Source organism: Mastomys coucha, unplaced genomic scaffold, assembly GCF_008632895.1.
Source record: "Mastomys coucha isolate ucsf_1 unplaced genomic scaffold, UCSF_Mcou_1 pScaffold5, whole genome shotgun sequence".
Lineage (NCBI taxonomy): Eukaryota > Metazoa > Chordata > Mammalia > Rodentia > Muridae > Mastomys > Mastomys coucha.
Genome location: NW_022196911.1, coordinates 76,662,514 through 76,674,884, shown reverse-complemented (window position 1 = coordinate 76,674,884; position 12,371 = coordinate 76,662,514). Strand labels below are relative to the sequence as shown.

General features: G+C 49.0%; 1 protein-coding gene across 4 annotated transcripts in view; it reads left to right on the top strand.

Moving 5' to 3' along the window:
- The window catches only part of Asic2 (acid sensing ion channel subunit 2), a 1,070,182-nt gene extending 1,062,056 nt beyond the window's left edge, over positions 1-8,126 (top strand). For 2 of the 4 annotated variants that reach the window (XM_031354555.1, XM_031354554.1), the window contains exons 7-10: positions 1,614-1,705; positions 4,865-4,944; positions 6,691-6,759; positions 7,156-8,126. In XM_031354555.1, coding sequence (XP_031210415.1) covers positions 1,614-1,705; positions 4,865-4,944; positions 6,691-6,759; positions 7,156-7,257 — 343 coding nt within the window. In that variant the 3' untranslated portion in view covers positions 7,258-8,126. The remainder of the gene's footprint in view (positions 1-1,613; positions 1,706-4,864; positions 4,945-6,690; positions 6,760-7,155) is intronic. The other 2 variants (XM_031354556.1, XM_031354553.1) reach the window with 1 other exon arrangement.
- Positions 8,127-12,371: the final 4,245 nt, after the last annotated feature.

The following is a 12,371-nucleotide window of genomic DNA, read 5'->3' as shown; positions in this document are numbered from 1 at the left end:
AAAACAAATCCCTTTTCACAGGGTAAATGAGCAAGAGACAGTGTTATGGTAGGGGCTTAGGACAGAGTTGGCACAAGATACATTAGAGACAAAGGGAAAGAAGGACATGCCACAGGCCATATAGGATGAGCTAACGGTGAGTATAGGTTATAAATATATTTAGAAGAAGAAAGTTTTGACTCGTGTCCTTTTATCAAAGCAACAGTACTAGATTCTCCCCTCCCCCTGGGATGGGGAAGACTATGATCTCCCCAGCCATGGGCTCATGAGGTTTACAGTAGCAAATGTAGATACCCTCTTGTGGAGCAAGCCTCAAATGTAATCAGAAAGCAGTCAGTTACTCCCATAACCTCCACGCCACCCTGCACCATGTCTTCATCTTCCCCGGCTGGTTAGTCTTGTATCTCACAGCTCATGGCTGACTTTTCTATCTCAGCACCTGCCCAGCACCTTGAAAGCTGACCAACAGGGAGGAAGTGTCCAGCTCCATTCCTGCCTGGTTCTCTATGCCCTGCCACCAAAATATGTGCAATGTCTTAATGTACCATTAAGTCTTACTTACTACCTAGTTTGGGTGGGCAACCAAGAGCGGTGACAGTAGCCTGTGTCAAATTTGTAGTCTTGAACGCCGCTGCCCAGCAGAACATTCTGGAATGATAGACTCTATAGCCGAGGCGTCTAATGTGGGAACCGCTGGCCAGGCATATGGCGGTAGAGCATCTGCAGTGCAGTGTGCACGACCATGAAGCTGAGTTGTGATCATCTTTAACTGGAACCAACATCACAGTTTCAGAAAGACCCTCCGGGTGGAAGCCAGATGGGGGAAAGGGAACCTACTCATCGCTGTAAAGTTCCACAGTGTAGAAACACACTTACGCCTTTCCCTCCTGGCCACTCTCCCATTCCACAGTCACCAGGCCCCTTCCTGAGATGACCTCTGATCAACAGGTTTAAAACAAGAGACATAGAGAGAAGGCATGCCAAGCCCCCTCAGAAAGAAGACAGGATGTAGGAAACACCAGGCACTGCTGCTTAGCAGACATTCCGCAAGTTAGGAATGAGTTTCCCTGCCAAGATGTGTCTCATTATCACACCTGCCTGCGGGAGAAGCATAGAAGGAGCCCAGGACTTCTGCCAGGAAGCCCCGAGCTGCCACAGGCTTGCTCCTCATAATTCTCCCCAACTCTGGCAAAAGACTGAGCAATGCCAGGTCAGGGCATCCCACCCTAAAAGGCTTATTAGGGATCTCAGGGGGAAAATAGGCACTCTTGGGAATGGACCATAAAGGCTTAGGTGTTCAGCTGAGGTAAGTACTCAAACTGAGGCCAATCTAGTCAGGAAATGGCTGGACTAATTTGCATGCTAAGAACCAAGCAGGCCCTGGAAGACTCGTGGGTCCAGCCTAGACTTGCAGAAAGAATACCGAGAGAGAGATGGGGGTAGAGGTGAGGACAAACAATGACACAGCTGATAGGAGCTCTGCTTCTAGAATTCTACCTTTGGACAGCTCCCTGGACCTCCCTCCCGCATCCATACACAGGAAAGCTGGATTAGCTGGTCCCTTGAATGCCAAGGGTTCTAACAGTGTGTGCTGCGTAATTCTCCCTCTGCAGAGAGAACATTCTTGTCCTGGATATATTTTTTGAGGCGCTCAATTACGAGACAATTGAACAGAAGAAGGCGTATGAAGTTGCTGCCTTACTTGGTGAGTTGTAATGTCTGCCACATAAGTTTCCACATCTCTTAGGAGAGATGTGGTTGGGGAGGTGGGCGGGAGACAGGCAGGCAGACCTGGCAAGACTCCCAAGGAGGCAAACTTTTTAATGTACTAGTTACTCTTTTACGGTTGCTGTGGTAAAGGCTATAGACCCAGTTTAACCTTTAGCTTACGTTTTAGCTTCCTCTGTGTGGAGAGGAATGAACACAAAGGTCTCTCAGGGCCTCTCTGGGCCTGCCCTCTTGGATTCCGTAGTCTCTGTGTCCAGGTTGGCATTAGCATCCCAGGGTTTGCGTGCTGGTAGGAGCATTGGAGGAGGGGATGTTTAACTTGGGTGGTCCCCAAGCTTCCAAACTCTCAGGGACCCTGATGGAGCCTAGATAGCAATGTACTGAGAAGCTGAGTGTTGCCCCCTGGACCCAGAGCCCTTTCTCAAACAGGAAAAGACGATCGTTCCAGAGGGCCACCAACCCTGACTGCCACTCCCACACCAGGCTGCCCTGGTCCTGATAGGAAATAATGTCCACAAGGAATTGAGTTCAACCCTATCCTACCCTACCCATTTGGCCATTCCCATTCTGTTCAAGGGCCCTGCCCCTCAACCTGTGCCACCTCCTACCCACTCTAAAGAAAGGACACAGTGCAAATTAAGTGATAGTAGCATCCTGGGAGGGGCAGGCTATACCTGGAAGGATAGAAGGAAGAACGGGCTTTGAACTACCTTTCTGAAGGGTGGCTGTGAGGATCCTGACAAGGGGCTTCCCCTTGCTGAACCTCGGGTTTCTGTAAAACAGGCTTCCTGTCACCTACCCTGTCAGTCTGACTTTTCTTGACTGAAACAACTTAAAGAGGGGAAGAGCTTGTTTGGGCTCAGGATTTCAGGGTTTTCAGTTCAGTGTTCTAGTATGATTGATAGAGCAGCCAGAACATGGCAACCAGAAGACAGAGAATAGAAGGGGGATGGAGAGAGGAAGGGGGAGGGAGGGGAAGGGAGGAGAAAGGGAGGGGGGAGGAAGGAGGAAATATGCCTGTGCCAGCAGACTCTCTCCCTTTTCCTTCTTCCTTTTTCCTTTTTCTTTTTTCCTTTTTCCTTTTTCCTTTTCCCTTTTCCCTGTCTACTCCACCCAGGCCCACAGCCCGTTGGACGGTGCCTCCCATATTTAGAATTGTTCCTCCCATATTTAGAGTTGTTAATCATCTTAGAAATGTCCTTAAAAACCCACCCACAGGTATGCCTTACCAATCTTGAAGATGCTTCTCAATCTAGCCAAGTTGACGATGGAGATGAACCATCACACCTAGGTCACTGCAGTAGTTAGCTCAGATAAAGTCCACCAATAGCAGCTGCGGCACCTAGAGAGTCACCACATCAGAACCCCAGCCCTATCTGGATGAGCAGAGCCAAGTGAGCATTTCTATATTCCATCAAGAAGGGTAGGGGCAACCCTTTGTTTAGTGTCAGCTGTCTGGAGATAGCTTTCACTTAGGCTCCTAGGTTATTGTGGTTAAAGGCCCTGAGCACAGGCCACACCCCTCACTCACCCCTGGAGGTCTGACTGTTACTTCCCCCTTCCCTAAGAGGATCAAGCATGCACCAGGTATCACCCTTACTCACTCATGCTCGCTCCCCCCTCCTCCTTTCTCTCTTTCTCCTCCTTTCTCTCTCTCTCCTCCTTTCTCTCTCTCCTCCTTTCTCTCTCTCTCTCTCTCTCCTCTCTCTCACTCACACACACAACCACAGAGAGAGAGAGAGAGGAAGAGAGAGAGAGAGAGAGAGAGAGAGAGAGAGAGAGAGGAGTGTCCAGGCTTTGAATCCGTCATGTCTGCATCTGATATAAGGATGAACTTGTTCCCAGCATCTTGTTCCTGCCCAGAATAGCCCACGAAGAAATGGTGCCACCATCTGTGCTCCTGTAAGGGAAGCATGTGCCACATACAAACCTTCAGCCATCAGGCCCGGCTTAGCCTTTTCACACCACTGCCCTATATGCACACCACTCAACACTTCCGTGTTATACCCACCACATGCACGCTGAAACTGAAGCCAACCTATAGGTCCATATACCCATGATGCTCCAGAACCAACACACACACACACAACTGCACGGTCCCGTGTCCCACTGCACTGCTTCAGAGGTACATCCATGCACACAGCAAACCTATGCAGGTACTCTTCATGCCTATATGCCCACATACTCATTACATACACCTTTGTAGCACACACAGGAACAGACTCACACCTACATAATGCTCACACATGCTATACACACTCAGGCATACTCCAGCCATATCTATCTCACACACACACACACACACACACACACACACACACACACACACTGTGTGCCTAGAAAGAGATATGCACTCACATAAAGCGATGATTAGACATGCTGCCTACCCACATTCTGTAGTCTGTCTATACTAACTGCATTCCAGATGTGCTGTACACTAATGCAAATGCACCTCTCAACCTGACATGCTCATACAGATGTAAGCACTACCCAGTAAGCTTGCATTGGAGCAAAGGGAATGGACGGGAACAAAAGGAAGCCATCTTGAGCCTAGGTAGGTAGGGTTATCACATATAGCTGCACAAATAAGCAGGGTTATTACATACCACTGAATAAGGAGGGGGGGTTATTATATACAGCTGAACAAGGAGTCAGGCTCTGCTGATCTTAGTAGGACCAGTCTTCAGGCTGTAAACATCTGGAAGGGATGTCCATAGTGGACATTTTCTGCACACACTATCTACATTCACACACAGACCTGAAGCAGGTTTTTCCATCCATCTGAGCCTCACCCGGGAAAGGTGTTGTCTCTGCCATGACGTATCAGCATTGGGGTCCTCAAGAGGGCAGTGTCCGTGTCAATGATATATATCCACTCAGGACTCAGGACTTCACTCCTATGTAGGCCCATGGACCTCATCCGTGAGTGGCCAGCTCCAACCCTGCTGGTTAGTGACATACTTGGCTCTCAGTGTCAATCGAAGTGAAAGTGGGCCTGGCAAAGGGCTGACTCTCCCATGGCCAGACCCAGGCTAACCTTGGAAGGGGCACACTCAAGAGCTCCAGCTTCATCTCTTCACCCATTTCTGGATCTGTGTGTAAAAACCAATCTCTGGTCTCTCCCTTTCCTCTGCAGGTGACATTGGTGGTCAAATGGGATTGTTCATTGGTGCTAGTATCCTTACAATACTAGAGCTCTTTGATTATATTTATGAGGTAAGATTTGGGGTTACCCTGGGGGGGAACGATAAAATGCCAGGATACCCAGACTCAGAACCAAGCATGGCTGAGGCAGGAGCTTCATTCTACCCGCACAAAGACGCTTCTCCTAAGCATGGGGCAGGAGTCTGAAGGAGAAGTGGATGTGAAAGAAATGGCCACCCTCCTCTCTTTGGACCTGTCCTACATCACAAAGAGGGAGTAGAGGGAGGAGAAGAGGCCAGGCTGTGCAACGACAGCCCTGAGTCCCTTCCACAGTAGGACTAGGGCAGGGTTTCATATCCTAGGTGAGTCCACATCTATATACAACAGGTCACATACCCAACATATTACATGCATGTGCATCACACACATATCACACTTAAGCATACAGTATCACATGCATTCATACAACACACACTTGTGTGCACGCACACACACACACACACACACACATTCAGACCACATTCACAGATCTGCATACCACACACAGCACACTCAGGAGGACACACCACTCACAAGTCTGTCCTCCGAGATGCCTGTCTTCTATGAACTGTCTTCCAGAGCCTAGCCAGCCCTCAGGAGGAGGCATGCCCCAGGAAAACCCATCAATCCCCAGAGAGCAGACTACAGGGCCTACCAGCCTCTTCTGCCACTCACAGTCTGGGCAGATATAACCCTTAGAGACATCTGGGGCCATGTGTCTCAAAGATTCTCAGACAAGAGGCCCAGGAGCATGCTAGCTCTTCCAACTTTCTAACTCAGGCAAGAGTAAGCCTGCCCAGGACTACTGTGCCTGGAGTAATCTGGGCAGAAAGCCAGACTGGGCCAGCTGTCTGGAGAGCAGCTGAGTCAGTAGGCTAACCTACCTATGAATAGGTCCATGCCAGCTCTGCTCTGCCCCAGTGATTACTTGGAGACTTCCATGTCCCTAGCCACAGATGGGCAATGCACACCAGGCCAGGTGTGCCTCCCTGAGACCGGTGGTGGTTCCAGAGGTCCTACAACACTCCCACATGCACAGTCGCTTGGGACTCTGACTCTCAGCCTCCTCACTGTGCTTCCCAAAGAAAGAAAGAAAAAAAAATACCCCTAGCAATGATTTCGGTAGAGCCCCTTGTCCCTCAGCATGACGACTACAACCCAAATAAAGCCAGATTCTTGTTCAGCTCGATTTATTAATTTTTGTGAAAAGCAGTACAAAGTGAATGGCAAATTGAACCACATTAGATAGCATATTTTAGAACTACCCTTCATTGCTACGAATAAAGTGTTCTAACCTTGGGCATGCACTCATCTTGTGGAGCTATTAGCCCTTGAAAGTGAATAACAAAGCTGGGGTGGTGGCATATACCTGGAATCTCAGCGGTGGGAAGACTGGGGCAGGAGAATGATGAATGTGAGGCCAACTTGAGCTACCAGTCCCAGGGTGCTCCCCAGGATCCATGGGGGATCTGAGCACACCAGCTCTTTTAGCTTATGTACCGGGGAAGGCAGTCCACACAGCAAGGCAGAGCCATCCCCATCCTCCTCCAAGATCTGTTTGGAGCAACAAAATCACATGGAGTCCAAAAGGCAAGCTTGAGAAAAATGAGGTCCCTAGAGCTGTCCACCAGGCAGAGTTCTTGGCATTGTCCGTACAGCCACGGCCCACACTGTCACTGCCTATATGACTCCCTGGCTCAACTCCAAGGAAAGAGCTTTGGCCTTTGGCCTTTGCAGCATCCTCTCAGCCTGATGGTCTATGTCCTGTCTTTCTTACAGCTGATCAAAGAGAAGCTATTAGACCTGCTTGGCAAAGAAGAAGAGGAAGGGAGCCATGATGAGAACATGGTAAGACCAGCTCTCCGGGGACTAGCTCTTAGAGGCAATACCAGACACCCTGCGTATCGGATATTTACATTACGATTCGTACCAGTAGCAAAATTACTGTGATGACGGAGCAACAAAATAATTTTATAGTTGGGGTCACCACAAGAGGAACTGTATTAAAGGGTCGTAGCATTGGGAAGGTTGAAAACCACTGCTCTAGAAAAATCAAGCGTACATTCCAAGTCTAGCCCTTCCCCCCCCCCCCCCCCCCCCCCCAAACCATCACGGTCAACCAAGTCAGCCGCTGTGTTACCTTGTACCCACTGGAGTGTTTAAGAGGCTCCCACTGTGCCTCACGGGACTTTGCAGTGGATTTTTCTGAACGAATGACGAGTGCCCCCTTTCTTTTCTCTACAGAGCACCTGTGACACAATGCCAAACCACTCCGAAACCATCAGCCACACTGTGAATGTGCCCCTGCAGACAGCTTTGGGCAACCTGGAGGAGATTGCCTGCTGACACCTTTCAGGCAACCCAGCACCTCCAAACAGACCTTAAAGGCCCAAAACCCAGGACAGGGGACAGCAAGCTCAGGTGGGATAGCCCCTGATGACAGAAAGAAGCAAGAGCTCCCCCCATATGCACACATTGCGAACTTCTGCCAAACCTCACCTGGCCACATCTGACATGAACCGTCCTGGGCCCTGCCTCGTGTCCCTCACAGGACCGATGAGTCACGCTCCGGACCTGTCCAAGAACTAACCTGCCATCACATCTCACTGCCAGATGTACAAAGCACCTGCATGCTCAGACTTCTTACAGCACCGCCTCCACTTCCGTCGTGTACATGATATTTTCTCCGTGTGGTTTCCGGAGCCCACTCTGCTGCCCAGGCAGTGGGACCAGTTTCCAGCCCCAAAGTCACCCTGAGCCCAGCTCTGGAATTGAAACTGCAGTCAAGAGGGAAACCACAGAACTCTCTACAACGTTTGATCCTTGTGTTGTTTGTGAAGGTTCTTAGCCTTGTCCCCCACACTGCCCCATGGGGCTCCTGCACTAAAGGTGACCAGTACCCACCTCCTTCTTTTCCCAGCACCTGTGGAGGAAGTACGGTGGCCTGGGTGACCCCAGTATCTGTCCATGGAGCTACACTGTTCTCTCCCTGTGACACAGCTGTAGAGTCTGATTTTTGTTTTGTTTTGTTTTGTTTTGTTTGGGGTGGGGGCTGTTTCTGTTTGTCTGTGGAAGGTTTGTTTTGTTTCGCTTCGTCTTACTGCCTTCGGTTTTGATGTTCTAAGGTTCGGTTTGGGTTTTCCATTTTTTTTTTTTTTGGAGTTTATTTATTCGTGCTTCGAACCACAGTCATATTAAAAGCTGGTCTTGTGGAAGTGGCCACATCATCCTGCCTTTTCTCTGCATCTAGGTTTCTGTCTCTGAGGGCTAAGGGAAGCCTCGGACCCACCAGCCAAAAAAACATGGAGAGGGTTTACAAAGTTTCACTGTTTTACAAACAGTGCTTACCTTTGTAAGACGTATGCACTGTGTATTTTACCCCAAATCACCACTTTTGTACATTGATGGCATGATCCACTAAACAGGTCAAAACCTGTGTGCTGCAAAACACCACCCAATGTAAGTGTTATAAAACAGTGAGGCCAGCCGGTGGTGGTGCACACCTTTAATCCCAGCACTTAGGAGGCAGAGGCAGGCAGATTTCTGTGTTCAAGGCCAGCCTGGTCTACAGAGTGAGTACCAGGACAGCCAGGGCTACACAGAAAAACCCTGTCTCGAAAAACCCTGTCTCGAAATACCAAAAAAGCAAAGCAAAACAAAACAACAACAAAAAACAAAAAAAAACAAAAAAATAAACATGGACTTTTGTCGGGCGGTGGTGGTGCAGACCTTTAATCCCAGCACTTGGGAGGCAGAAACAGGAGGATTTCTGAGTTTGAGGCCAGCCTGGTCTACAGAGTGAGTTCCAGGACAGCCAAGGCTACACAGAGAAACCCTGTCTCGAAAAAAAAAACAAAAAAAACAAAACAAACAAACAAACAAAAAAAAAAAAACAGGGAGAAATAGGGAAGGCTACCCAGGACAGAAAACCTTAACAGAGACCTTTCTGGGTGCCCACACTCTGTCTGCTACCCTGGGTTCCTCTAACCCTGTCTGCAAGTTCAGGCCAGACGTAAACCTAGGGTGGCCTCTCACCACCATCTGAGCCTCTCTCAAGCGCAGGGTTCTACCCACATGAAACTGCCCTACCATGTCTCTCCAGGGTCACGTGGGCAGCACTTTGCTCTCTGTGGCTCCTGAGAGGACGTCTACATGGGACACGAGGTGCTTCTGCTAATCACAGCCGCGTGCCCTTTGGAAGCCTCTGGATGGGACGTGAGAACTTCTCCGCTTCCGGGCTGACTGACAGTCGCTCTAGGCTAGGGCTTCACTCCCGACCACAAATCCCTCCGACTCCTAACCCTGACTCTGCCCCAGCTGCAGAGACAGGTCTGGTGTGGCCTATGCCCCCATGAGCAAATGCATAGAGAGAACAGGCCAGAACAGGGGTTCAGGGTTCTAGTCTCTACTCTGTCTCATTCTCTCCCCTACCCCTCTCCACACTGGGACTTCCCCATGTGCTGAACTGAAGAATCTCCTAGCTAGGAGTTTGCAACTGTGGCCCATGCCCCTCTGAGTAGCTGATTGTGGTGACTCTCTGACCCTCTCTGGGCTCATTCCCTTGATTTGAGGATGATCAGAACTTACCTGTGTGAAGAGAAGGTGCAGGGCCAGGTAATGTAAGATCTCTTCAGATTCCAAGGCCCAAGGTTGTACTATCCTCCAGATAAAGCAAGCTCTGTACACACACCTGTCACATACATAAGCATGGCTGAAAGATGGAGGTGATGAAAACTTGCAAAGACAGCTGGGAAAGAGTCTACTGCCAATGCCCACCCTCACGCTCACATACAGCCAAACTCTCTACAGGGACTGCCCAAACTGTTCACAATTCTTAAGAATGCTGAATGGCTTAGCTGGTAGGTTTCTGGTATTTATTTTCTATTGTAGTGGCTGTAATCATTAGTAGTATAATGTTGTTTAAGACACTGTATTATAGCCAGGCAGTGGTGGCACATGCCTTTAATCCCAGCACTTAGGAGGCAGAGGCAGGCAGATTTCTGAGTTCGAGGCCAGCCTGGTCTACAGAGTGAGTTCCAGGACAGCCAGGGCTATACAGAGAAATCCTGTCTCACACACACACAAAAAAAGACACTGTATTAATTCTCTCACTGTTCTATAAGGTCTCGCATGGGCTTCACTGCACTAAGGTAACAGCAGGATTGCATATTCCTCTGGAAGCTCCAGGGGAGGACACATATCCTTATCTTGTCCAGCCACTATAGGCCCACCATTGTTCCCTGACTCGTAACCCCTTCCCACTTCTTTCAAGATAGCTGGGACTATTAAGTCTTCTCATATTACATAATCTTCCATAGATTCCACATCTCTCTCCATCCATGACCTCCCCTACTCTCCCCCCTTTAAAGGCTCCTCTGGGCCCACCAGGCTGTCCAGACAATCTGCTCCATTACAAGGTTATCCCCTCCAGCACATCTGCAAAGCCTCTTTCCCTACGGAGAGTCACAGAGCGATCAGGGTGTAATAAGCTTTTCATGGGCAATTATTCCACCTACTGGACCTCATGGCCTAATGTCCTTGTTTCCAAATGAACAGACCCAACTCGGGAGGAGGGTGGGGGGAGAGACTGACCTGGGGTCACCCACAGAACGAATGACTGTGCTAAGAGGTACTCCTTAGCTGCTGGGCTCACAGCTCTAGTCTTAGATCTGTAACGTTGACCCATTTAAAGCAAGACGAGCCAAAGGGATCTTTCTCCCAAGACTTGGCCAGGCCATAGTCATATGAGATAAACTCTCTAGTCACTTCAGCCAACTGAAAGTGTCCCACTGGTGGCAAAACCATCAGATGTGGAAGGATGGGGGTCTGAAGGCTGTCCTCAGACTCACTCCTATCGGGGACAGAGACAAAGGGAAGGGTCTATTTGTATGTGTAGGATCCTGTCTGATGCTTCTGCTTTCTTCCGATTTAACAACTTCAGACATTTTTAAAAATTGATAACTGAAGATGATATTTGAACTGCTTCAGTGGATTTCTAGCTTCCTTCCAAGAACGATAAATTAGGAAAAGGAGTCATTTTTGTGATGGGCCAAAGAGTGTTTAGACACATTTTTGTATAGCTTTGGGCCTCACACATCTATATGTATTTCTTCCTATTTGGGGATTCCAGCTTTGTTCAGCTTAGGGTAAGCCTATGTACTTAGCCTGTTTAAATGTTCACATACACACACACACACACACACACAAAGAATAAACCAATAAACCAGTATCAATTAGTCCCTGGTTAACAAAAGATAGTCAGTCTAACTTCCAGAGAGTGGCAGGCCGTTTTTCTTGCTGTCATTTCAAATAAGTATTCTTGCAGATGTTTTCAGAGTGGTGATCAGGAGGGGTCATGGGTGCAGAGGTCACTCGGGCATGTGTCACAATCTAAACGATCACTGAAGACGGCACATAGACTTAGAGTTGAGAGCAGTCACATGGCCGTACCTCAAGGTGATGCTCAGTGGCCTTGAAGGCTGGGATAAACTGATTGATGAGTGGCCCCGGGCCTCACAGACAGAGTCCAGCAGGCTGCTGTGGTCAGTGGAGCGAAAGGCCCAAGTCCTTCTGTGAGCATCCGAGCTCTGCCAGCGACCGAGCCGGCTGCGCACAGGCTGTTGCTTTGCTGTTTTTGGCAAAGATGCCGGAGTTATTTTATTTCCCTCTCTCCAGCTTGAGACTCGTTTTGTGAATGTTTTAGCTGTGAACATGCCTAGAGAGTAGCTTCTAGCACCACGAGCACTGATGGAACTAGAAGGCCTCATGAGTCTGGCTCTTAGTAAGCTGTCGGTGGCAATGGAAGCCTACAACCCATAGGTGTGAGCTTGCCAGGTGACATGCCCCTTCCAGGAAGCCTGGCTCAGCCCACTTGAACAGAGGGACCCAAGGAGAAGGAAGCCTGAAGGCCTCTCCCTTCACAGACTCAGAGTCTTCCACTCCTGGAACTGTGCAGCCAAGGGGCCCCAGTGACTGAATTCCCCAGTTACAGAGGAGAAAGAGGGTTCAGAGAGGCCAAAGAATTCTGTCTGTAGGAGAGTTCCGCCAGTTGTGATCTACATACAGTGGGACGGTCCCCATATTGCATGGGAAGAGCTTCCTAGCAGAGGTGGAGAAGGGAACAGGAGAAAAACAAAAAGCAAATAGCCAAAAGATGAAGAACGCGGTCCGCCATTCATTCCCTCAACTGCTGTGTGCCAGGCATTTGCCCTCACGCAAAGTTTACAATCTGAATGGAAATACTAAACGAATATACAGATGGATTGGGGTCCCAGTTGAAGGGGCGTGAAAAGAGGTGTAAGCCAGGTCCAGGAGGTTAGAATAGGCAGAGTTTAGGGGACTGGACAAGGGTTAAGGGAACCCAAGTAAAGACATTAAAGAGGGAAATGAAGTCATGTATACACACACATACACACATATACATATATACACACATAGATACATATACATACATACACACA